Here is a 27872-nt window from a genome sequence, read left to right as displayed (position 1 = left end):
CATTTATTAAAAAAGATTACATCAGAATTTCCCAAACCAACTACACAATTCCACTTCAAAATAAAAATTATATTTGTGTTTGATTTGATATAATGATTAATGACAACGAAACTCCAACCATAGGACATTAAAGATGATTAAGACTACGCTTCTTCATGGCTTATTCCTTAATATTTCATCAATCAATCGTCCGAATGCAGCAAATGAAGATCCACCTTCCGTCACTGCTAATCTGCTCTGTTCACTCCTCTCTTTAACCCTTCTCCTCACCTCATTTTCACCATCCATTACACTTTTTATAGCTCTTGCTATCTCATCTCTTAACACGACTTCTCCACTGGTGTTTCTAAAATCCGATCTCACCTCCACAGCTAAACCCAAATCTTTCACCATTTGGAATGCATTCAGCTGTTGCTCAGCATACATAGGCCATGTCACAATCGGGACACCAAACCACAAGCTCTCCAGAATTGAATTCCACCCACAATGTGACACAAATCCTCCCACTGATTTGTGAGCTAACACCTGCTTTTGTGGCGCCCATCCACACACCAAGCCAATCTCTTTTGTGTTCTCCAAGAACCCTTTTGGCAACACCTCCTGGGCGCCACTCGTGTACTCATTTGGCTCAGCAATTTTGTCTTTTGGTGGGGGTTTACGTAAAGACCACAAAAATCTTATCCCACTTTGCTCCAATCCAGACGCAATTTCTTTCACTTGTTCTTCACCAAAACTCCCCATGCTTCCAAAGCACAAAAACACAACTGATGAATCAGGTTTATTATCAAGCCACTTCATGATCTCATCTGAATCTAACTTATCACTCTCACCCTCGAGATCAATCAGCGGTCCGACTGTGTAAACTGGTGGCACATTGTCAAAATCATTCTTCAAACACTTAACCGCATGAGATTCCAGCTCCTCAAATGTGTTCACAATAAGCCCTTTTGTCTCCTTGAATCTTCTTCCATGGTAGAGAAATGAAGAGTAGCCACCGTACTTGTTTAACAAAACTGTAGGCAGACCACTGCTTGAAATTGGATTAACATAACAAGGGATCACTAAATCACCATCAAACTCTTCAAATCCTCTACCAACTTGAGCATGTCGAATTGGAAGGTAAAGCATGAGGCCAAGAAAAGCTGCACTAGAAGTGTAGAACAAATAAGAAGGAACACCAAGTTCATTTCCCACATCGACCATCGATGAACAAAACATATCAATTACCAACCCGGCAAGTGAACCTGAGACAGAACTGGAAAGCACATTCTTGACAATAGCTTCTTTAACACAAGCTTTATGACTATCTATGGACTCGGTTATAAACTTTTCAACAGATTTATGAACCTCTTGTGAAGGAGAGAAGTCCACAAGAGGAAGATGGATGAACCTTATTGGAGTATTAGATTCTGCAATTGATTTGGTGAATGCAGGTATAGCAGAGCCACCAAGAGGAGATTCCATGACAAGAATAGTCACTGAGAAACGATCATCTCGTTGGATCAAGCATTTTGCAAACTCCACAGTGGGAACTAGGTGGCCTAGTGCTGGTGCAGGGATGAACACAAGCTCAGCTTTCTTCATTGTCGGTGCTGGGAGTGATACGAGAGAAGATTAAAGTGATTTTTTGTTTTTTTTTTTACTTTTCTTGGGGTTTAATTATTTATGGAGATACTCTTATATAAAGACATCTTGTTAAACATGCATAAATGTGAAAAGAATGAAGCATGCAGAAAGCCTTGGATATTTTGAAAGCCAAGAATGTTGGGAGAGAATGGTGGTGGTTGCTGGGTCTATTGACTGCTAGGTAAGGGAATTACTGTGCGGAGATGGTGGAGTGAGCGTGGCATCAATGTCTTCATAAACGAAAATACAAGAAGATTCATATAAATTTAGAAAATTAAACATTAGAATTTATATTAGATAAACTAAAATTAAAGGAAAAGATTTATGTTTGTGTTATGCTTTATTATGAGACCAGTAGTTATCGTGTAAATTTTAGGGTATTTGTTTTTTTTAATGAATTTTAAGTATTTTTTTAATATTATTAGAAATGATTGAAAAATATGTTCGATATGTTTCTCTAAAAATAATATATTTTTTTAAATAAATTATTAACTAAAAACAATTTGTTATATATATATATATATATATTTTTTTTTTTTTTTTTTTAATCAGATTATGGGTCCATTATTAACTATCAATCAAATGACAGAATAAATTTAGCTACTTAATTTGCAGTTGGACGGAAAAGATTATGGGTTGACTGTTAGCATCCTTTAGGCCTACTTAATTTCATTGTCCCTCGCAGGATGTTTTACAATTTGGATCTGGAACGTAGGCCCACTGTAAGTGATGTGCTGATTAATGGGCAATGAAGATGGCTTGATAGTTGATACCAAGTCCCCTCTATTTTGGGGCCCTTACGGACGGATGAAGCCTTTTGGAAGTTGCTTGGAGAAAATAATAATAATAAAAAAATAAAAAACCTTTTGGAAGTCTACTAATAGCCGAAGAGCTAAAATTTCCTCATTTTAGACATGGAGAGATTTGTAAATTGAGAATATTGCGGTGCCGTAGTGCACTGTCGTATCGAATAGCACTTGTATTCTACGACAAGCCTTTATTTTATGGCTTGCTATCAGAACGAAACTACTGACCCAAGATAGGATGTAGGCATGGAGTAGGTATGAGGATCTTGCATGTGTTTTATGTGACAATGTTTATGAGACTCATAACCATCTTTTTTTCGATTGCCTGTTTTCCAGGCCGTTTGGAGGACTACCCAGATTAAAGGTAATTTCCTTACTCCTGTGATTGGCTGGGATAATATTGTTGCATGGTCTGCGGACAATTTCAAAGGAAAAAAAATCAGAGCTATAATAGGTAGACTCCTACTTGGGGCAACTGTGTACCTAGTGTGGCAAGAGGGGAATTTGAGCATTTTTCAAAAAAAAATCAGGAGTCTTGCGTACGTGAAGCGGCAAGTTATTGAGGTTGTAAGACTTGGAATGAGCAGCCTGCCGTTTAAAAATACGGGTAGAACTCGAAGAGTGATGGAGGAATGGAATTTGCCCAAGGAATGTTTCATTGATGGAGCCAATAGTTACCACTGATCTTCAGATGTCTCTTAAGAGAAGAAAAGGAAGACGTTCTCGAATGCTGACCTTGTTGCATTGTGTGGGAGTTATTGTTGTGCTTGCAGGTGCTATATAGTGGACATTTTGGATGATAGCCCTCTGATCTTTTGTTGGTTGACACAGGACTTTATGTTCCCCTTGGCCTCTATTTGTACTTTTTGGAGCTGTTATGTGCTCTATTCTTCCTACCTCCAGCTTGACTCTTGTTTGGGTATGCTCCAAGCTTCTTTTGCCTACAGGTATATGCTGAGCCTCAACAACCGATGTGCTGGAAGTCTGAACTCTGCCCATGATGGCCCTTGTCTGCACCACTAAGATTCTCTATTGACTGTTGGTGTGGTAGAGCTGGATATTTGAAATTTTTGGGTTTTTTTGTGGCATGGGGTTGTGATGAAAAATCTGGTCTGGACTGGCAGCAGTACTACCGATTTTCGTTGGCTTTTTCTAGTTCTGGGCTGCCCTTGCTTTGTTTAACAGGATTTAGCATGGTCTTGGCTGATAGTTATGTGGTTTTGGGACTGCATCTTCTGGTTTTTCAGTTGCCGTTGGTGAAGGGACTTGATGAGAGGTGTTTCTTTTTGGTGTCCTGCTGGAGGGGTGATGCAATCACAAGCAGCCGGCGTCAGCCCATCTTGAGGCAGGAGCCGTATATTGGTGTATCTATCTTGGTTCCTGCTGCCCTGTATAGGGTTTGATTGTTTTTAGTGCTGCAGCCTAGGATGTTTTTTGCCTGCCAGGTTGCTTTGTTTGTGCCGAAGATTTGGTGTTCCATCCTTTCGCTTTTTTGTATAGCATGGTTCTTGGTTATGTCCAAGGGTTTGGCTTTGACTGATATTCTTTATTCTTTAATACAATTACCGAGTTTACCCCAAAAAAGAAAAAAAAAGAAAAAAAAAAAAGAANAAGTATAATTGTTATGCACCCAACTTTGGTATTCCCCCAACTAGAAGGTAAATAACTAACTCAAATATGAACACACTGCAACCTCAAATTCTTGTTCTTACACCTAAGACATTTAATCATACAATTCTAGAGGGATAGTGTTATGTAAGGTTGTTTGATGTTAAACTATTGATGGCAATGATGTTTTACTGAAAACATGAAGATATGTTGTAGCTCTACAGGTTTTTGGCGCCAAAATTGAAGTGTGGAGGGCTAATTTTGAATGATGGAATTGTTAGACTTTTGAATTGTAATGTGCTATTTTTAGATGCATACAGCCGAATGTTATGGCTTTGTATTAGTTTAATGTACTTGTATTAGGTGAAATGTATGGTTAAATTTGAATTTGTATAAAAATATCCTGCAAAGAGTGGTTGTAATAGTGGCTGATTTGGCCTTTAAATTGGCTGTTTTGATGTAATACAATCAAGCTTTTGAATGCATCAGATTAACTCTCTCTTTCCTTAGTATTCTCCAGTTAAAGAATCAACATTTGGTATCAGAGCTACTGTGATTCTTAGGGCCAAAAACACAACACCATAACTCACCACAACCCCATTAAGCAACAAACCCAACTCCTCTTTGTCCACCCATCTTTAATGGTGAATAGTTCCATGTTTGGGCTATCAAAATGAAGACTTATTTGAGAGGTCACGGTTTGTGGCAATATATGGAGGAAGAGAAACAAGTTCCACAGCTTGGAGCAAGTCCAACACTGAATCAGATAAGGATTCATGAATAAGAGTTAGCCAAGGCTCCAAGAGCATTGTCTTGCATCCATTCAGCAATAACCAACCAAGTTTTCTCTAGGATTATGGCATGTGATACTCCTAAAGAAGCTTGGGATAAGCTCAAGGAGGAGTTTGCTGGAAGTAGTCAAACCAAAAACATGCAAGTCTTAAACCTGAGAAGAGTGTTTGAAATGCTCAAAATGCAAGAAATTGAAAATGTCAAGGAGTATGTGGATAGACTAATGAATGTGGTGAATAAGATTAAGCTACTTAGACTCCAAAGACATGTCCCAGATCAACTTAGCAGAACTTATGCATTCTCTTCAAGCACAAGAGCAGAAGAGGTTGCTAAGGCAGGAAGACTCAAGTGAAGGAGCCATGATAGAAAGCCAAAAAAGGAAAAGTTTTCCAAGGAGGAAAAAAAAGGTATATTAGAGAGAAAAAGGGAAAGGAGAAAGTGAACAAACAAGGAGGGAAACATGTCGAATGAGAACCTTCCCTCTACGTCCACATTCCAAGAAGAAAAATCACTCCAAAAACAGGTGCTGTTAGGCCTGACATACAAGGCAGGTCTTGCAATAAATTTGGGCACATTGAGAAAGTATGTAAGAACAAGGGGAACCAAAAGGACCAGCAATCAAAAGCAGTGGAAAGAACATAGCAAACTCAAGAAACAAATCAGCTTTTTGTAGCTTTAGGTTGTATGGTTGCCAACAGCTCTGATGTGTGGTTGATTGACAGTGGCTGCACCAACCATATGACTCCGAATCTTGGTCATTTTGTGAATTTGGATAAGAGTTATCAATTGTAATATCCCACTTGAGGTACCTATTTAAGATTTGCTGTATTAGTTAAAAGTTTACTGTTTCAGTTTCAATTGAGTTGGTTGAATGGTTGCCTTGAAATTAGTTGAATTTGGTGAAGTTTGGAAATCCAATCTTCGCCGGGGTGAAGAAGAAGCTTTGCCATGGCGAGAAGGAGCTGCACCCACGGGTAGGTTCTGCCCTGGTTCGCCGGGGCGACGGAAAGTTCGCTGTGGCGACGAGCCTAATAAAAAGTTTCTTGAGTTTTCTAGAGAATTCTTCTTTTAGGGCACAATGACCATTCTACCCCTAATTAGTAGGAAAAGTGGGGAGTAAAATGTAAGAAAATTTAGTAGAGATTGTGTTTGGATGGGGGTGTAGTTGTAAAGAATCAAAGGATATAGATGGAATTTCTAAGGAAGGGCAAGGGCAAAATGGGAAAGGATGCTTATAATATGAGCTAAAAAGAGTTAAAGTGTAGAGAAACCCTTTATTCATTCATTTCCACCGCTTCTTCCATTTGCCTAATTTCTCTCAATTTCTCCATCCAATCTTCCAAGATTTCTAAGGGATTTAAGAGAGCTTTTGAGTAATTTTGAGTAGAGATTTCATCTAAAGCATCCTAAGGTAAGGATTCATGCTTTAGATGTGAGTTTTCTTATAGTTATAGTGAAGTCTTATTTGGTTGTTATTGTTCTTGTTGTTGTTTTGAGTTGTAGAAAGGAGACAAGACAACAAAGGAAAGGAAAAGTGCTAAAGAAGTCACCTTTTCACAAGGTAAGTAAATCCAACCAACTTGAGTTTTGAATAAGCTTTTGAGTAGAGATTTAGAGATTGAGTAGAGATGTATGCTTGTATAAGTATGTTATGTTGTTGAGAATTGAGTTGAGATGAATATGTATTATGAGAAGTGTTTTTTATGTGTGATGAGAAATGGAATTTGAGATGAAGTTTGAGAGATGTTGTGTGAACCTATTTGGAAGTGCTTTTCTTGACAGGGATTATGAGTATTTGAGGGAGTTTTCCCCCATTTTGGATGGCTAGAGAATGAAGTATAGTAGTAATTTTAGTAGAGTGTTTATATGCACATGAGTTGCTTGATGAAATGCCTAGGTGAAATCTGCCCTGTCACTGCCGTGACTTTCTAAGTAATTTTTGGGCATTTTACGGATTGAACTGGGCTGAGACCAAAACATAGAAGTTATAGCCCTGTTTCTAAGCTTTAAAACGAGACCAAAACCGTAGCAATCCAAGGTGTATAACGCAAGTTATGGCCTTTTTAGTGTGACTTGTGCAGAATGACTGTTTTGAGGAAATCTTGTATTTGGCATTTCATAAGTGCATTAGTGAGTATGAGCTATCTATACACATTTGTTTATACACTCAAGAAGTAGTTTGAGATATAGTAGAGAAGAGAATAGAGTAGGTTGTGCGATGGGGAACCCGTGAGTAATGGGTAGAGTATTCCCGCATGTACGCCGCATTGAGAGAGCGGCATGAGTATCAGATAGAGAAGTGGTGTAGCCCGTGAGAGTGCATGCGGATGAGGGCTATACCCGAGTTCCCGAGAGAGAGATTATACACTCACATGGCCAAGGGTTCCGAATCCATGCATAACCGAGTCCGATCGGCTAGAATGAGTAGAGGTCACGTAGAGTGGGAGCGAGTCCCGGCCGTGCCCCCGGTAAGATGGGGCCGTGACTTATTACAGAGTTAATAGAAAAGAGTTCTAAGAGTTATAAGAGAAAGAGAGAGAGAGGGAGAGAAGTACTAAAGAGAAATTGAATGAGAAGTTGTAAGGAAAGAATTAGAGAGAGAGAGTTACGGGGATAGATGAGTAAAGGATTTACTTACTGAGCATTATTTTAGTGCTCACCCCGTTGTTTTCCTATGTTTTGTAGGATCTAGGTGAGGACACGGTCGGATGGACGTCGGCGCTCGAGGAGAAGCGGTTACACTGTCTATTATGTTTTTGATGACTTTTGTACACATTATAATTTTGTGTAAAAATGTATATGTTGTACAGAATATATATAAATATATATATATATTTAATAAAAAAGAAAAATTTTGGGCCCAATTTCTTTATATTATTTTATATGTATTTCATTATGAATATTTGAATAGAAAGTGGCTATTACATCAATCCAAAGTGAAGGTGGGAGATGGTGAACTGTTGAGGCGAAAGGCAAAGGAGATGTAGCTGTTTAAATCAAGACAAGTACTAAACTTATTGTAGATGTTTTATTTGTGCCTGAAATTAGTTTAAGCCTACTTAGTGTAGGACAAATACTAGAGAAAAATTATTCTCTGCATTTCAAGGACTCCATTTGTGTTATCTTAAAGGGTGATGAGATTAAGTTGATAAAGGTTAGAATGCAAGGAAAAAGCTTCCCTGTATAATGGGGAAAACTTGTCTTTCAAAACCACTCTACTAGGATAGATGATTTAGAGTTGTGGCATAGGAGTTTTGGACATTTCCATTATCATGCCCTCAAGGAACTCAAACACAAAAACCTTGTTTATAACTTACCTGAAATTGACCAAGGTGAAGGGTTGTGCAAAACCTGTCAAATTGATAAGCTTAGTAGGCCAGCATTCCCTATAAATAAAGCATGCAAAGCAAGTAAGAGACTCCAGCTTGTACACACAAATGTGTGTGGTCCAATGCAGCAAGCTTCCCTAAGTGGAAGTAGGTACTTTATCCTATTCATAGATGACTTTTCTAGGATGACATGGGAGCCTTTTTTTATCCAAAAAAGTGAGTAGCTCTTGTGTTCAAAAGGTTCAAGTTGTTGGTTGAAAACCAAACAGGTTTGACACTCAAATCATTGAGAAGTGATAATGATACAGAGTATACTTCCAATGAGTTTGAAAAAGCATGCAAAGGGGCTGGAATAAGGCATTAGTAAAGTAGTCCATACACTCCACAACAAAATGGAGTGAGTGAAAGGAAGAATAGGAAAATGATGGAGATGGCAAGATGCATGATGGTCGAGAAAAATTTGCCAAAATTTTTTTGGGCAAAAGCAGTCAACATTGGGATCTATCTCCTTGATCAATTACCAACCAAGGCTTTAGAAACAAGACTCCTTTTGAAGCCTGGTATGGTGTTAAACCAAATGTGGACCACTTGAAGGTGTTTGGAAGTGTGTGCTATATTCTTGTTCTAGAAAACAAAAGGAGCAAATTGGATGAGAAGGTTGAAGCAGGCATTATGATTCGGTATAGCAATCAGTCTAAGACCTACTGATGAGAATGCAAAATGTCATATTTACCCCCTTAACGTCTAGTCTTTTATACTTATTTTTTGCCTAAATGTACTCATTATTATTCTATTTTGATTTAGGATGCAAATGGAAGCATTAAATGCAAAACAAAACTAATTAGGTGAATTCAGTCAATTTCGACATCGCTTCGTAATCTAGGCAAACCTCTCTCATCCTAGCTCCAATTGAGATGATTCAAAATGATATGGAACTAGAAGAAAGAGATCTATAACTTTCATGTTTTGAGTTTGGAGATATACTTACTGCATCAAGGTTGTAATCGGGTTTGAAGTTGCGCACCTGCACTGCTGACGTTCAGGAACATTCCGCCTTGTCATGCAAGTCAAATTGGCAGTTTATTATTGGAAGTTTTGAAGACCTGTTGCACGCAAGTTACAGCTGGAAACACCACTTTCCTATTTTATATCAGGACTTTATTTTATTTTCAATTAATTAGATTAGGATAAATGTTATTTTAGGATATTAGAATATTTTTAGGAGATTTAGTAGATTAAAAATATTTGAATTGGATATTTTTAAAGGGGAGATCAGATTGGGAGAGAACACACACACGCCTCTCCTTCTTCTCTTCTTAAACTTCTTTTGAGTTTTTTATGATAGCCATGAGCGGCTAAATTTTCATAACTTGGTCGAAGGAAATGGAGGCCTTGGAATCAATAAAACTGTGAGATCTAATCTGTTTTTTTTTAGCGTTCACTATATGTTTTGAGTATTGGATGTTCTTCTATGCCTATTTTCATGATTGTTTCATTTAATTACTAGAAGGCCTACTAGTTTATTATTTGTTGCAATCTATTACTAAATTAGATATCAAATTCGTAATTGTTTGATCCCTTTATTTGTGAGTAACTAAGAGTTAAGAATTTGCTACGTCAGGAATTATTAAATCTTAAGAAGAACACTCGACTGAATTAAATACAATCGCTTGTGTTTGTGTTGTTCAACTTCATCGATCTCTCTAGTTCTTAAGGCTGCCACTAGATTAAACCTTTAGCACTTGTCTTGGGTTGTTTAGTAGTAAGATTAATTAGATCGCTTGTTTCCTAATTAACTGCAACTAAGGAGAGATAGGAAAATAGTTCCAATGGTGAATACTCAAAGTAACAATTGATATATACTTGCATCGATGATCAGTTGTAAAATTCCAATGGTGGATGTTGACTTAGACCAAGGTTTGTTATTTTGATTGATTTCGATAATTTAATTTGAATTATTTTTCCTGAAATTGTTTTCGTTTTACTCAAACCACCCCCAGCCTTGTTCACGTAACATAAAACTCGGCTAGACACTTTCCGTGGAAACGATCCTTACTCACACTACTACATGTGTTTTTAGGTTTTAATTTTGGTTGCCTGCAATAGCACACCACCTACATAATCTACAATACGAGCAATAAGAAGATTATGGTTAGTAGTGATGTCAAGGTAGATGAATATGCTACATGGAATTGGGAAAGTAAACAAGTTGAGAGAAAGGCAAGTCTCCAGCGGGACATAGGTTTAGAAAACCAGAATGATGAGTTGAATTTAGAAGAAGTGGATGAAGCACCACTCAAGGGTACCAGGTCTCTGCATGACATATATGAAAGGTGCAATGTGGCTGAATTAGAGCCTATAGGTTATGCTAAAGCTGCGAAATCTAAGGCCTAGAAGGTTGCAACGTAAGAGAAGATAAGTATGATTGAGAAAAATCAGACTTGGGAGCTAGTTGATAGGCCACTTGGCAAGAGAGTGATACAAGTCAAATGGATATTTAAAAGGAAGATAAATTCTAATGGATCTGTGAATAAACTCAAAGCCAGACTTGTTGTCAAAGGCTTTGCACAACAATTTGGGGTTGATTTTTCAGAAACTTTTGCACCGATGGCAAGACATGACACCATTCGACTTCTCCTTGCATTGGCAACTCAATTTAAGTGGAAAATCTTCCAACTTGATGTGAAGTTTACATTCCTCAATAGATGGCTTGATGAGGAAATCTACATTGAGCAACAAGAGGGGTATGAAGTCAAGGGAAAGGAATAAAAGGTTTATCTGCTCAACAAGGCCCTGTATGGCCTCAAACAGGCCCCTAGAGCCTAGTACTGTAGAATCAATGACCATTTGTGTAAGCTAGGATATTTTAGAAGTCCAAATGAGCACACCCTTTATGTAAGGGAACAAAATGGTGAAGTGGTAATAGTTTCCCTTTATGTTGATGACCTCTTGGTCACTAGAAACAACCATAATCAACTAATGGAATTTAAAGAAGCAATGTAGAAGGAGTTTGACATGACTGACTGGGGAGAGATGAGTTACTTCCTTGGTATGGAGATACAACAAAGCTCAAATGACATTTTCGTGTGTCAAAGGAAGTATGCAATTGAGGTGTTGAAAGAAATTGGCATGGAGAATTGCAAACCAGTTGACATTCCCCTGGTTCCAAGTCAAAAACTAAGCAAAGAAGATGGCAGTGGATTGGTTGATGAAGCTGTATATAAAAGCTTGATAGGCTACTTGCAGTACTTAACAGCAACCAGACCTGATCTAATGTATTCTGATTCATGAGTAAGCCTAGTGAAGTTCATTACAAGGCTGCTAAGAGAGTGCTAAGGTATGTAAAGGGCACTGTTGAGTTGGGAATTTGGTTTAGGAGGGCTGAAAAATTTAGTTTGGTTGGTTATTAAGACAGTGATTGGGCTGTCTTAGTTGATGATATGAGGAGCATTTCAGGGTATCCTTTCTTGTGAATATGGTGCTTTCAGCTGGCTTTCTAAAAAACAAGAGACAATAGCCCAATCTATTGCTGAGGGAGAATACATTTCTGCCGCTGTTGCTACTACTAACCGGGCAATCTGGTTGAGAAAGATTTTAGGGGACTTGAAGCTGAACCAAGGTGGGCCTACTACTATCTATTGTGATAACATGGCTGCTATTGCAATAGCTAAGAATCCTATCCTCCATGGTCGAACTAAACCCATCAAGATCAAATATCATGTTGTAAGGGAGGTTGAACTGATTGGAAAAGTTAGCTTAGCTCATTGTAGAGGAGAGGACCAGGTTGCTGATATCATGACGAAGGTTCTATCCAAGTCCAAATTCGAAGAACTTAGGCTGAAGCTTGGTGTTTCCAACAAAAACATCAAGGAGGAATGTTGATGGCAATGATGTTTTACTGAAAACATGAAGATATGGTGCAGGTTTACAGGTTTTTGGCGCCAAGTTTGACGTGTGTAGGGTTGAATTTGAATGATGGAGTTGTTAGACTTTTGAATTGTAATGTGATGTTTTTAGGTGCATACAGTCAGATGTTATGGCTTTATATTAGTTTAATGTACTTGTATTAGGTGAAATGTATAGTTAAATTTGAATGTGTATAAAAATATCCTGCAAAGAGTGGTTGTAATAGTGGTTGATTTGGCCTTTAAATTGGCTATTTTGATGTAACACAATCAAGCTTTTGAATGCATCAATATTAACTCTCTCTTTCCTTAGTATTCTCTAGTTAAAGAACCAACATAAACTATAACAATGCCATTACAGAACATCTGAATCATGACCTCCCTTATAAGTTGTCACAAGATGATATTTATGTTACACTTGGATGCAAGAAAGCAATCCAAATTATATTATCAGCCTTTTTCTGTCATGGAGCTAACATTTTGCTCCCAAGACCTGGTTGACCATTCTATGAATCTTTCTTTGGATAGATGAATTTCGAAGTTCGCCTTTTTGATCTTTTCTAGAAAAGGGTTGGGAAGTTGATCTTGATGCAGTTGAAGCTCTTGCAGATGAGACTACTGTTGCTACGGTTATTGTAAACCCTGGAAATCCTTGTGGAAATGTTTTCACTCACCAACATATGCAAAAGGTATAGCTAATTAAACAACTTTTATTTATTTCTTTCTCTGTTCTTCTTCTTCCTTTTGTTTTCCCAAGAATCAAGAATTTAACTACTTTAAAGCATATGAAAACTGAAGGATCAGATTTGGTAATGTAACTGTTGGTTTTGCAAGAGAATACAAGAGAAAAAACCGATGAAAGAGAGACAAACGAAGGCTAGAAAATATGCTCTATTTTGCATTCAAAAACAGGGATGATATACACAAGAACTTGTCCACTATTTCACCCAAAGTTTTGCAAATTTAAAATTTGAACAAACACATTCACCTAAACACATCGTTGAAATCATTCTAAAGAGTGACCAAAAAACTACTTCTGCATGTATAGTGGAAGTTCAAACGGCGGCGACAAAATATGCATTTTTTTTCTATAAACTTTATCATTTCTAGCATGATATCACAATCTTCAACACTCCTCCTTGATATCATTGCTGGAAACACCAAGTCTAAACCTTAGATATTCAAACTTGGCTTTGGATAAAGCCTTCGTCATGATGTCTGCAACTTGTTCTTCACCCTGGCAATGCATCAACTCAACTTCTCCATCTTGTTCAGCTTTCCTTATAGCATGAAACTTTAACTTTATATGTTTGGTTTGACCATAAAGAACTGGGTTTTTGGCTATAGTTACTGCCGATTGATTGTCACAAAAGATCACAGTGGGCCTCCTCTGAGTTTGCTTTAAATCATTCATAATTTTCCTAGGCCAAATAGCTTGGTTCACGGTTGTAGCAGCAGAAATATATTCTATTTCTGCTATGGACTGAGCTATAGTTTCCTATTTTTTGGACAGCCAACAAATAGCACCTGAATTCAATAAAAATACATAACTGGAAGTATTTCTCATATCATCAATGGATCTAGCCCAATCACTGTCTAAGTATCCAACAAGCTGAAAATTTTCAAACCTTTTGAACCACACACCAAATTTAGGATTGCCTTTAATGTATCTCAACACCCTCTTGGCTGGCTTGAGATGAATTTCACTCGATTTGCTCATGAACCTGGAGAGAAGACTTGTTGCAAACATTAAATCAGGCCTAGTTGCTGTTAAGTATAGTAAACATCCTATTAAGCTTCTGTATAGACCCTCAATCTACCTTCACAGCCCCATCTTCTCTGCTCAGATTCTGATTTGCAACCAGTGGAGTATCCACTAATTTGCACTTATCCATGCCAAACCTTTTAAGAACTTCATTAGCATACTTCCTTTGATTGACAAAAATGCCACATGAAACTTGATTGATTTCCATACCAAGGAAGTAGGACATTTCTCCCAGGTCTGTCATTTCGAATTCACAATGCATGACTTCTTTAAACTCATTCAACTGACTTTGACTACTTCCGATGATGAGAAGGTCATCTACATAGAGTAAGACAATAATCAATTCTCCTTCCAGCTCTCTCACATATAAGGTGTGCTCATTGGGACTCCTCAAATAACCCAAGCTGATCAAATAATCATTAATCATGCTGTACTAGGCTCTAGGAGCCTGCTTTAGGCCATACAAAGCCTTCCTTAAAAGATACACTTTGTTCTCCTGACCTTTGACTTGGTACCCTTCTGGTTGCTCAATATAAATCTCTTCATTGAGCCAACCATTCAAGAATGCAGACTTGACATCCAGTTGAAAGATTTTCCACCCAAATTGTGCCACCAAAGCAAGTAGCAACCCAATTGTATCATGCTTAGCCACGGGTGCAAATGTATCTTGAAAATCAACTCCATATTGTTGAGCAAATCCCTTGACAACCAGCCTAACTTTATGCTTATGAACTAAACCATCTGGATTAAGTTTCCTCTTGAAAATCCACTTGACTTGAATCACTTTTCTATCCTCTGGTCTGTCCACAAGTTTCCAGTTCTAATTTTTCTCTATCATTACTAACTCCTCCTGCATAGCAACTCTCTAAGCTTCTGATTTTGCTACTTTAGAGAAGCTTGTTGGTTCAAGTGCAGCCATGTTGCACCTCTCATACACCTCAGCCAAAGATCTAGTACCTCTAACCGAGAACTCCTCTTCAGCTTCACTTTCATCTTCTTAAAAAATCTGAACCAATAGCTTCAATCAGCCGTGGTCTTGCCTCTTCATCAACTTTGTCCTCCTCCCAATTCCAAACACCTTTCTCATTAACTTTAACATCTCTAGTAATATGTATCTTCTTAGTTTTTGGAATGTACACTCTATAAGCCTTGGATTGATTGCTATATCCAATGAGTATCCCTATAATTGCTTTGTCATCTAGTTTACTCCTTTTAACTGTTGGAACAAGAATATAACAAATACGTCCAAAGACCCTTAGATTGTCCATGGTTGGCTTGACTCCATACCATGCTTCATAAGGAGTTTGGTTGATCAAGGCTTTTGTGGGAAACCTATTAAGTAGATAGACTGAAGTGTTAATAGCCTCTGCCCAGAAACACTTCGACAACTTCTTCTCAACAACCATACATCTCTCCATTTCTACAACAGTCCTATTCCTCCTCTCACTTACTCCATTTTGTTGTGGAGTATAGGGACTGTTGTATTGGTGTTTAATCCCAACCCTATGCAAATTGTTTCAAACTCCTTTGAAGTATACTCACTCCCATTGCCACTCCTCACTATTTTAATACTCAAACCAGTTTGGTTTTCAACTTGCAGCTTAAACCTCCCAAAAACTGCAACCACTTCGTTCTTTTGCTTCAAGAAGTACACCCAACACATTCTAGACCAATCATCAATGAACAAGACAAAGTACTTGCTCCCATTCAATGAAGGTGTTTGCATAGGTCCACATACATATGTGTGGATGAGTTGGAGTTTCTCTATAGCTCTCTAAGCTTGGTTTACGGGAAATGGTAGTTTGCTCAGGTTGCCAAGTTGACATGTAGGGCATATAGACTTGATTTCATCAATTTTGAGTATGTTCTGGACCAGCTGTTTGGTTTGAATTTCTTTAAGGTCATGGTAGTGAAAATGGCCAAATCTTTTATGCCATATTTCATATTCATGTACCTTAGCACTATGAGCCTTAAATTATGACCTTTTTTTCCACTCAATGGGGAAACTCTTCCCCATCATTCTAACCTTCATAAGTTCACAGCCCTCACTATCTAAAATTTTGCAAGATTGATCCTAAAAATGTAGGACATATTTTTTCTCTAACATTTGTCTCACACTAAGCAAACTTTGGCTTATTTCAGGAACATAAAGAACATTAGAAATTAGCTTGGTACCTTATTGAGTTTGCACAGCCACATCACCTCTACCCTTGACATCTACAAACTCTTCATTCCCTGTCTTAACCTTGGACTGATATGCCTTATCCAAGCTGATGAAGCTTTGCAAATTCGGAGTCATGTGGTTGGTACAACCGCTATCAATCAACCAGGTCTCATTGCAAAGTGGAGTTGCACAGCAGGATGCCATAAACAATTGCTCAGCTTCTTAGCCTTGTTGCTGTCTTCAACCATTTGAGCTTGCTGTTGGAAAGGTTCTCCTTTGTTTTTGCAGACTTTCTATGTGGCCAAATTGTTTACATGCTCTGCATTGGATTCTTGGCCTGAACTAACACCTCTTCTCAGAATGACCATTCTTCTTGTAGTGAGAGCATGGTGGATACTCCTTTATCCCACCTGATTTGTTCCACTGATTATTGGCCATTTCCTTTCCCTTCTTGTCTCTAGCGTTCCTCTTATTACCTCCCTGCACAAACTTCCTTTTGTGAGTTGCCTCATAGTACCTTCACTTGCATCTTCTTGTCTTAAAAGTCTCTTCTGCTCTTGAGCTTGTAAGGAATAGACCAGCTCAGTGAGAGTGATTTGAGACAGGTCCTTAGAGTCCTCAAGAGAAGAGATTTTGGACTCAAATCTTTCGGGTAAGCTCACCAACACTTTCTTTACTATTCTTCTATCCGTCAACCCCAAGCAGCCTAATTTTGTTAACCACACTCATCAACCTGTCAACATACTCCCTCACCTTCTCAGTTTCTTGCATTCTTAGCATTTCAAATTCCTTTCTCAAGTTCAACACTTGCATGCCTCTTGTTGTGTCTCTTCCCATAAACTCTTCTCTCAACTTATCTCATGCTTCCTTTGGTGTTTCATACACCATAATCCTTGTAAAAACAAGGCCAGTTACGGCTGCATGGATGTGAGATAGGGCTCTCGGTGCCTTGGCAGCTTCTTCTTCATGTATCCTGATTTGATTTAGGGCAGGATTTGGTCCTAGCTGAGTTGGTTGACGATTGTCCTCCACATACTACTACAAGCCTTGTCCTCGGAGGAATGCCTTTATCTTGATAGCCCACATGTGATATTGTTTGCCATTGAAGACTGGAGGAGTAAGGGAAGCCATAGGCTGTGCCATTAAAACAAATTATTTGGAGTTTGACAATGAAGATGTCATAACAGGGGTTGAAAGAGAGACAAACAAAGGCTGGAAAATATGATCTATTTTGCATTAAAAAACGTGGATGATATATACAAGAACCTGTCCACTGTTTCACCTAAAGTTTTGCAAATTTAAAATTTGAACAAACACATTCAACTAATGCAGGTACAAACACATCAAATACATCACTTAATCAGACCTAATTCACCTAAACACATCACTGAAATCATTCTAAAAGGTGACCAAAAAACTACTTCTGCATGCACAGTGGAAGTTCTAAGGGCAGCGGCAAAACATGCAATTCTTTTTTCTGTCAACTTTATCATTTCCAGCATGATATCACAATCTTCAACAGTAACATTAATCAGAATGCTATTATTATATCATGAATACCATAGCAATACAAGAAAGTTTCTCATTCATAAAACGCTTTGGTCATGCTATGCATCGTAAATTACTACTAAAATTTTGCAACAATATTTGTCATCTGAGCAACGTTTCATGTAATAAAATGCCATATTGCTGAGACATCAAGAAAACAAAGGATTGTGATAATATCTGATGAAGCTTATGAGCATCTCACATTTGGGAGTACTCCTTATGTGCGAATGGGAGTGTTTGGATCAACAGTGCCATTATTACAGTTGGATCTCTATCAAAGAGATGGGCAATTCCTGGTTGGCGGCTTAGTTGGCTTGTGACATGTGATCCCAATGGCATCCTTCAAAAATCAAGGGTTGGTTTCTTTCTCTCCATGTCTTGCCCTTAATTTGTTGATTGATGATATGTGTAATTTATGTACTTTATGTAAAAACTCCTGACATTTATGAACCTTATGCACTTGTCAGCTTGTTGATTCCATTAAAAACTATGCCAATTTTTACTGTGATCATGCGGCAACCTTCATTCAGGTTTGTGATTCATGATTCAGATTAATGTACACACACGTGTCTTCTGTTTGTACATGTAAAGACAGTGAGCATTCGTATTTTATTTTATTTTTTTGGCATGTCAGAATCTATTGACTTTCCACTTTAGAAATTATTAGTGTTTGGTTTGTGCATCAGGGAGCGGTTCCTCAAATCCTTGAGAAAACAGAGGAAGATTTCTTTTCAAAAGTTATTAGCATACTAAGGGTAGCTACAGATATATGCAATGATAGAATTGAGGAGATGCCTTGCCTGACTTGCCCACATAAACTAGAAGGGTCCATGTTTGTGATGGTAATGAGTCGTATATAATTATATCATCTTTGCTTTCATAAAATGGATGTGAACATAGTTATCAATTGTTTTTTTCTTTGTAGGTGAAGCTGAACCCATCACTGTTGGAAGACATTAACGATGACATGGAATTCTGTCTTAAGCGTGCTAAAGAGGAATCAGTCATGGTTTTACCAGGTAAGATACACAAAATCTGAGTTTTTGGATCTAGGGAGATTGAATTCCTATGTTTACCAGTTTGATACTTTTGTGACGTCTCTATAAAATGGAGAAAAGATATTTTAGTAGTTCGTTTTTTCTAATTGAAAGTCAATACTCAAGAAATGGACTAAAATTGGCTGGTGGCTGGACCTTTGATACTGATAATAAGAAATGTTGCAGGGAGAGTACTAGGAATGAAAAATTGGCTCCGAATAACTTTTGCTGTTGAGCCTGCAGCTCTTGAAGATGGGCTTGGGAGGATAAAAGCCTTTTGTATCAGGCATGCCAAGAAGCAACAATTTGATTGGGCTCAATTTCTGTATGTGCAATTCAATCGAAGACATAATAGGTGTTATTGCTTTATTCATCGTTCATGTTATTATATCGTCTAGTGTTACTAGTATCTAAACTCCATGTGTTTGCTTCCATATTTAGAATCCATTTATAGAACGTGGAAATTTGGCATGAACTGTCCCAACTAGATGGGACAATCAGATTTCAGGTATCTGAATATTTGCTTCCAATTTTTATAAAAGGTAACCAATTGATCCACTTCTTGGTCACCACAAAACCTCATTGTTTTGTTAACCGATGAATCAGACAATTAGTTGTCAAGGAAGAAAGAAAAGTATTTTCAACTCATTGGGCTACAGCCTACAAGACTCCAAAAACCTGATCCTGCTAAAACGTTATAAAAGATACGCACAGCGTCCCAACGTTATTAAAATACTAATCAGATTATTATATTGTCCTTCTTCTAATGATGGAGATTTGAGAATATTATAACTTGACATGTGTTAGTTTCAGAAAAACAATTTATTTTAAGATAACAATTAAACTGTATTCCATCACTGTCAGACGATGTTAGACATAGTTCAGACTTTCAAGAACATTGAAATGTCCATAGTAGATTTGATAAATATTGACGAAATCTTCCTAAAGCACGGTTAAAATTTTCATTACCATTGCTAAACCCGACGAAGGAGTCAGTATCTCCTGAAAATTCTGGTGAGGAGTCGAGACCTCCTTACCTGGGAATTCTTAATATGCCGATCTACTTTTTCCGTTGTTATTTTTCTAATCTACTTTTCTGTCTTTACTTCTCTGATCCGTGTTTCGGTGGAAAAACGATGAAAAAAAAAACTGCCGTCCCTTGCATTCAGTCTTTTTTTAGGCCTATATTTGTTTGGTTATCCAATTTTTACTTTATTTTAAGTTAGTCCTCAATTTATTTTTTCCTTCTAAATAAAAATTACACATATCATTATATAAGTGCCTTCTCAACAATTTAAACTGGTACCTCGGGTGTAGAGATTTTCTCACTCCCGCCAAAATAGCCGGTAGGAGTATCACAGAAGCAAAGCTAAACAGAAATAGACTGCGTCTGCAGCATTAACAGCTCAGCTCAGATCCTTAACTGATTGAATAAATATATAATCGAATATGTGACAGAAAAAAGAATTAAAAAAAGAGAGGAGAGAGAGTCGCAAATTCACTTTGTCTAACTTGACAAAATATAAATCCACCCAGCTGAAGATTCGGTAGTTGGCACAACTATTAACATGGAAAACAATAGCTCAGTAAAGAAATGGGGGTTTGAAGTTGAGCAAAGCCAAGGAGTTTAGCTCTGAATCCCACCACTGTCATTAATGTCACACAGGCAATTACCATCTTAAAGGACAATCTTGACAAAAACGACTCAAGACCATTGTTTTAAAAGCCGGACCGGACCTGTCGGACCAACCGGTTGGACCGGAAACCAGTCACGTGTCTGGTTCGGGTCAATCCTAAAACCGTTATAATGCAATGGACCGTGTTAAACCGTTAAAAAACCGGATATTTTCAGCAAACCGCCGGTCCAACCGGATCGATTGATAAACGGATCCAATTAAAAATCCCTAAACCTAATACACGCAGCCTTCTTTCTCATCGCGTTCAGTTCATCTCTTTCTCAGTTTCTTACGAAAATTTTCTCAGTTTCTTACGCAAATTTCTCAGCTTCTTCTCTCTTCTTTGTAAAAATTTTTCAGCTTCGTCTCTATTGTTTGTTCTCTGCGAAGATTTCTCTTTGAAATCCCACCCAAATTGCATTTGAACTCTCTGAAATCGACGACGATGTCTTCCTCCCTCACCGGAAATCGACAACGTCTTCCTCCCTCACCGGAAATCGACGACGTCTTCCTCACTCGTCGGAAATCGACGACGACAGCTCCATTCCTCGCTGGAAATCGACGGCGACAGCTCCATTCATTGACGATAGCTCAATTCTTCGATCCAGGTAATAAACACGCCATTCATTAAATCCAGCTTCAATAATCAATAATTTCAATTTCATTTTTGTAGCAATGTCATCCTACAAATATTCAGGAGGTCCTATATAGGATCTGTGAACAAACGAGCAGTCTATAGACCGTGTACTTCATCCTTTTGATTTTTATGCATCATATATGCCTCTGATGATTAATACATAATGTGGTATCAAATGAGTGTAGCATTATTTGTCACCTGATATCTGTAATATTTATTTTAACACATTCAAGTGGCATTTTGCGTTATATGTGTAGGGATGTTACTATATATGTATATTGCTCTATGGTTTTTATTTCATCCTTCTATTAAAGCATGCAAGACTGCTAGGGTTTGTTTGTGTTTTCATTGTTTGATTGTAGAACTGAGAATGACCATTGGTTTTGCTGATGCGTATATTATGTATAGTCTAATTGTTTTTGTTTTTCTCTTTTTGGAAAGTATGATTGTTAATTTGTGGTATTAGTGTTTAAGATTGATTTTTAGCTTTCTGATTAAGTCAACGCTCAACTTCCGCTTAGTTAGGTGTCGTTATGGGGCTTAATTGATTTTTTTTATTATTATTATAATCTATATATTGTTAAATATGAGACTGATTTCATAATGTTGGGGTTGCATTTAGTTGTTAATTGAATATTTGAAATTAATTTATGATGTAGAAAGTAAAGCATTCACTCCCAACTGTATCCATCTTGAACAACTAAAATGGAATAAGCTTGCTTATAGGGTGATACCAGTTAAGTCATAAAGTACTTTTGAAACTATCAACCGGTTTGTTCATTATGAGTTTTGTTGTTTGACCTTTACCTTTTTGGATTACAAATTTTGCCTGTGGATACTTAACTGCTTTGATTGGCAACTGGTGTTCTGTGTTTTTTATGATTTATGTATTTTATTCTATCTATAGAGTTTCGTATTCGATATTTGCTTGGTAAATCAATTATTTCATTAGGTTAAGCATCAATATTACATTATTCTTTCATAGAAAATTACATTGGTAGAAGATTCTAGAAAGAATTTGCACATTCATTAGTATGGTTCATCACTCTTATTATAACTTGCTTAGTGTTGGATTATGCATAGGATTCTAAAGATTTATGTTTTCTGATTTTTCCTTTTAAATTTGTAGCCGTGTATGTGGGAACCCTCATGGGTTGAACTTTTTTTTTTGTCCCAAGGAAACAAAGAAAACATATTATTCTATCAAAAGAGTAAATGAGGTTATAGATTCTGTATAAGAACCAAAAGAGGTAACACCTAAGTTAATGCGATTCTTTTGTTTGCAATTTTATTGTGTGATAGGTAGATAAAGATTAAAAATAGACAATGGCAACATATGGCACTTAGTATCTATTTAAATTAAATTACAAGTTTTAACTTATGATTTCTATTTTTTACTTAAATTTACGTAGATGGTGGTGATGGTTATGATGATGATGATGATGGTGATGAATTTTGATGCTAGTGTGTGAAGCTCTATCAACATGGAGACAGATCAAAGAAAAAACACTTGCATCAAATGTTTTGTTATTAATTAGTATGTATTTTGACATTTAATATGTAAATACAACATCATGTTTGGATTTGGACTTTGAATTGTAGTTAAATACTTAAATTATGTTAGGATTGTTGTTGAATTAGAACTTTGAATCATGTTGGATTAGACAGTAATTAAGTTGTTATTGTCTTATTAAAAAACAGAAATCTAAAAAAAAAAAAAAAAATTTAAAAATGTGCTGACATCATCATGATGTGTGATGACATCACCGATCCAACCGACATCCAACCGGTTGGACCGTGACCCGGCCATAAGAGCAGGTTGCTCGCCGGTCCGGTTTTTAAAACAATGCTCAAGACCTACCATTCCTCTAGGCCATGTGTTAGAGTGATGGCTTTATACAGTGACGTTTCATCATTAAGTGGAGCGACATCGTTTTGAGCAAAGTAAAGATCAATCTTGTTCGTTGGCTAGCTGAGAATCTAACAGTAGAAAAGCAGTCAATTGGTCAATGGTATAAAAGTAGTCTTACAGTCCAAATCGAGTGATTGAACAAAATTCGTGTTTTTCCTTTCTCTATAAAATGAAACTGTCTCTGCTAGGGTGTGGGTTATTGTTTGTGATCTTGAATCTTGTAACAGGGAGTTGAGTGGCTGGTTTGTAGGCCGCTTGAGGGTGCTAGGGTTCACAGTGTGTTTAGGATACTAGATTTGTGTCTCTAGGGTGTTACGGGTTCTGTAAGGTTCTAGGAAAGGGTTCAATCTGTGGTCGAGTTGTGTTCTGTAATCTTGATCAATATAGTGCAGCGAGCTCGTTGGTTTCCCAAGCTCAACGTGGACGTAGCTTGCTCAATCTTGCTCAATCTGAGCAAGTGAACCACGATAAATCTTGGTGTGTTGTGTGTGCATTTTCTGTTTGATTTGTGTTGTGTGATTTGCTGTTGATTTTGGTTGATTTGGTGCGAATAGTTATAACAGTGGTATCAGAGCGAGGTTAGAGGATTGAGAGAGAAGAAATCAGGGTCTAATTTTTCAATCTGAAATTTTAAGGTTTCTCAATTTTAGGGTTCCTCAGTCAAAATTGGGGATTTCCAAATTTTAGGGTTTCTCAATTTTAGGGATTCTCAACTTCTAGGTTTTCTCAGTCAAAATTAGGGATTTCCCAAATTTTAGGGTTTCTCAATTTAGGGTTTCTCAGCCAAAATTGGGGATTTCTAAAATTTAGGGTTTCAAATCAAAATTGGGGGTTCGTAGCATAGGTTCCAAGTTGAACGGGCTTAGATTTCATACAGAGTAGAAATCTAAGGTTTCTTTTCTCGTTTTCTTGAAACTCAAGAACGTGTCACGATTCTTGAATCTGCAATCTCTTCAACCAAAACCTAAACACTCACCATGTCAAACACTTCCATACGAATGGAAATCTCCCAATATGATAGGAAGATTGACTTCGGGAGTTGGAAGAAAAAACTACTATCCCATAATAAGGTGGCAATCACACTGGAAGAAGACATCAAGAAGTGGCCAGAGGAAAAACTGAAAAAGAAGGAGGAAATCAATGAAGAGGCTTACAATCTGATCATCCTAAATCTGTCAGACGATGTTCTCAAAAAGGTAGATGGGATCGAATCACCACTAGAACTATGGGGTAAACTCAACACCTTGTATGCTTTACAGTCTGCCCCAAATTTAGCCTTTTTGAAGGGCACTTTATTTTCTTACAAAATGGATAGTTCTAGGAGTATGGAGGATAATTTAGACGAATTCCTTAAAATGACTCTGATCCTAAAAGGAACAAATCAAGAATTAGGAAGTACTAGCCTTGCTATGATCCTTTTGAATTCACTGCTAGATGACTACCAAGTAGTCAAAAATGCATTATAGTATACTAGTACTGTACCAACCCTAGATCTAATAGTTACAGGTCTTAAGGCTAGGGAGTTAGAATTGAAAGTCTAGAAAAGAAATGGGTCTAACTTGTTTGTTAAAACCAAGGTGGAGTCTAGTCAGATAGGGAGGAGTAATCCTATGAATCAGGGGAATAGGAATAAGAAAAAATGGAAGGGAAATAACAAGAATAAAGAAACTAGAAAATGTTTTTCTATAATAAATCTGGTCACCTTAAAAAGAATTGCTTTGAATGGATCAAGAAACAAAAACAAGGGAACACAGAGAACAACTTAGCCAAAACCACAAACCTGGTAGATAAACATGAGGTGCTTACAGTGTCAATGTCTGACACTGCTAATGAGTGGGTATTGGACTCAAGGTGCTCTTTCCATATGAGTCCAAACAGAAACTGGTTCCAGTAGTTTAAGGTAAATGAGTCAAAAACTGTTTACATGGGGAATAATAATGCATGCAGGGTTAGAGGAATTGGCTTTATAACTCTAAGTCTTAACACTGGTAAAATGGTTAAACTCACAAGAGTTAGGTACATCCCAAAACTGAAAAGAAACCTGATATCTCTAGGTACCCTAGATGAATCAGGCTGTAGTTATAAGGCAGAGAATGGATGCCTGAACATATACAGAAATAGGAATCTAATCTTGAAAGGAGAGAAAAAGAATGGGCTTTACATACTTTGTGGGAACATTTCCTCAAACTGTTTTAACTCTGTGATTAAGTCTACCAACCTGTCCAACACAGAAAAGTGGCACCTTAGACTAGGTCACATAAGCCAAAGAGGAATGGATATCCTGAACAATCAAGGTCAATTTGGAAATGATAAGGTCTCTTCACTGGAGTTCTGTGAAAATTGCATACTAGGAAAACAACATAGAAACAATTTCCAAAAAAGGGGTACACCAAGCCACTAGTCAACTTGAATACATTCATTCTGACTTGTGGGGACCTGGGAGGGTTAAGACCTATGGGGGAAATAGTTACTTTATGTCCCTAGTGGATGATTACAGTAGAAAGGTTTAGGTCTACCTATTAAAGACTAAGGATCAAGCCTTAGAAAAGTTTAGGAAGTGGACACTCTTAGTTGAAAATCAGATGAATAAGAGGGTTAAAGTTCTTAGAACTGACAATGGGTTAGAATTCTACAACCAAGAGTTTGATAAATTTTGTAGTGATCAAGGGATCTTGAGGCATAGGATTTTGAAACACATCCCTCAACATAATGGGGTGTCTGAGAGGATGAACAGAACCCTCTTGGATAAAGTGAGATGTATGCTTATCACCTCTAAAATTCCCACCTTTTTTTGGGGAGAATCCCTAACCACCTCAGCCTACTTGATAAACAGAAGCCCTTCCACTGCCATAAACCTAAAATGTCCAGAAGAGATGTGGACTGGAAGAAAACCTAATTTGAGACACTTGAGAGTATTTGGCTGTGCTGCATATGCACACACTGTTGGAGGAAAGCTGGAACCAAGGTCTACAAAGTGTATTGTTTTAGGATACCAAGAAGGAACAAAATGGTACAGGCTGTGGGACAAGGAGTCCCCTAGGGTTAAAATTGTAGTAAGTCAAGATGTGATTTTTAATGAGGGTCTTTTTCCCTGTAAATGTACTAACCCTGATGTAGGTCCTACTCCAAGTGTAAGGGAGAGTTCTAGTCAGCCTGAGACTACACAAATTAAGGTGGAGCTTCCTGCCCAACCTCAACCACTGTAAGATCCTGAAACCATTTAGGAAACTGAAGTTGTTCCTAAACCTGGAGGAGAAACTGGACATTCTAATCCAGAACAAGAGGATGAGATAGAAACAGCTGAAGACATAGAAACTCAGCTTGAAAACTTGCAAGACTACCAACTTGCAAGAGATAGGGCCAGAAGGCAGGTAAGAATTCCCACAAGGTTTTCATATGCTGAACTCATTTATACTGCCCTTCTTGCAGGTACAGAATTGCAGAGAATCATACCAGAAACATACGATGAAGCAGTGAACTTTAAGGAGAGGGACAAATGGAGGGCTGCCATGGAAGTTCAGATGAAGTCTTTGAAGGTGAACAAAACCTGGGTTCTTGTACCAAAGCCAAAAGAGCAGAAGGTAATCCAATGTAAGTGGTTGTTCAAATTGAAGGAGGGAGTGTCAACCAGAGAACCACTCAGGTATAAGGCTAGATTAGTAGTCAAGGGCTTTACCCAAAGAGAGGGAATAGACTTCAATGAAGTCTTTTCCCCAGTAGTCAAGTATAAAACAATTAGATTAATGCTTTCCATTATAGCTCACCTTGATTTAGAGCTTGAACAACTAGATGTGACCACTACTTTCCTTCATGGGGAGCTTGAGGAAGAGATCTACATGAACCAGCCTATAGGGTTCATAGATCCAAAGACCCCAGACCATGTCTGCCTTTTTCTTAAGTCCTTATATGGCCTAAAACAATCCCCTAGGCAATGGTATAAAAGATTTGACACATTCATTGTAAGTATAGGTTTCATTAGGAGTAAATATGATAACTGCTTTTACTTTGTCCTAAATGATAACCTGTCTGTGTACTTACTGTTGTATATGGATGACATGTTAATAATTAGCAAGTCTAAGTCCTTGATTTGTGAATTGAAGAAAAAATTGAGTGCTGAGTTCGAAATGAAAGATTTAGGGAATGCAAAGAAGATCCTAGGAATGCAAATTGACAGAAATAGGCATAAATGTGAGCTGAGAGTGCACCAGTGTTCATATTTGCACAAACTGGTGGAAAAATTTGGAATGGCAGGTGCAAAACCTGTTACAATGCCACTGGCCAGTCACTTCACACTGAGTAAGTCACAATTTCCAAGAACTGAACCTGAAATGATTAGGATGGAACATATACCATATGCCAATGTGATAGGATCCCTAATGTATGCCATGATTAGCACTCGGCCTAATTTAGCTTTTGTAATTTCCTTACTCAGTAGGTATATGTCTAACCCTGGTATGGAACACTGGATTGCTTTAAAATGGGTCCTTAAATATGTAAATGCTAATTAAATGTTGTGTTACACTACTGTAAAAGGATTACTTCACTTGAGTTGGTTGGGTTTGTAAATGCTGACTTTGTAGGTGACAAAGACACCAGGAAATCAACCACTGCTTACTACTTCACTTTAGGAGGCAACTGCATCAGCTGGAAATCCCATTACAGCCGATAGTTGCATTATCCACGACAAAGGCTGAATATGTGACTGTTGCTGACATATTCAAAGAAGCCATCTGGCTAAAAGGAATCCTTAGTGAAGCCAGGTTAACAAATTAGAGGCCTATAATCTTTTCAGACAGTCAGAGCACAATACATTTGAGCAAGAATCCTGTGTACCATGAACGAACCAAGCACATAGATGTGCGATATCACTTTGTTAGAGACCTGATCTCAAGAGAGGAAATAACACTTTTAAAGGTATCAACTGAAGAAAATCCAGCAGACATGGGTACCAAAACAGTCACTCATACCAAGTTCAAGAACTTGTTATTCATTCAATAGGAAAGAGTGACCAGAGCAATGAAGGATCCAAAGAAGAGTAAGCTGCACTACAGTCACGAATAAATCCAT

The 27872-nt window shown here is 37.6% G+C and overlaps 1 protein-coding gene and 1 pseudogene across 1 annotated transcript; one reads left to right on the top strand and one right to left on the bottom strand.

The window, feature by feature from the left end:
- Positions 1 to 119: 119 nt before the first annotated feature.
- Positions 120 to 1803, bottom strand: LOC116110347 (anthocyanidin 3-O-glucosyltransferase 2-like). Its single transcript, XM_031396575.1, has one exon. It carries the CDS (start codon positions 1582 to 1584, stop codon positions 154 to 156), a length of 1431 nt encoding a protein of 476 aa, XP_031252435.1. The 5' UTR covers positions 1585 to 1803; the 3' UTR covers positions 120 to 153.
- A 1290-nt stretch (positions 1804 to 3093) lies between these two features.
- On the top strand, positions 3094 to 21641 carry LOC116110334 (annotated as a pseudogene).
- The last annotated feature ends 6231 nt before the right edge of the window (positions 21642 to 27872 follow it).

This window comes from Pistacia vera, unplaced genomic scaffold (genome assembly GCF_008641045.1).
Source record: "Pistacia vera cultivar Batoury unplaced genomic scaffold, PisVer_v2 Contig600, whole genome shotgun sequence".
Lineage (NCBI taxonomy): Eukaryota > Viridiplantae > Streptophyta > Magnoliopsida > Sapindales > Anacardiaceae > Pistacia > Pistacia vera.
Note: the sequence above shows the minus strand (reverse complement) of the source record. Positions and strands in the feature narration are given on the sequence as shown.

What these genes read in the sequence shown, in the direction of transcription:
- LOC116110347 (XM_031396575.1), bottom strand. Translation starts at nt 1,584, where the DNA reads ATGAAGAAAGCTGAGCTTGTGTTCATCCCTGCACCAGCACTAGGCCAC.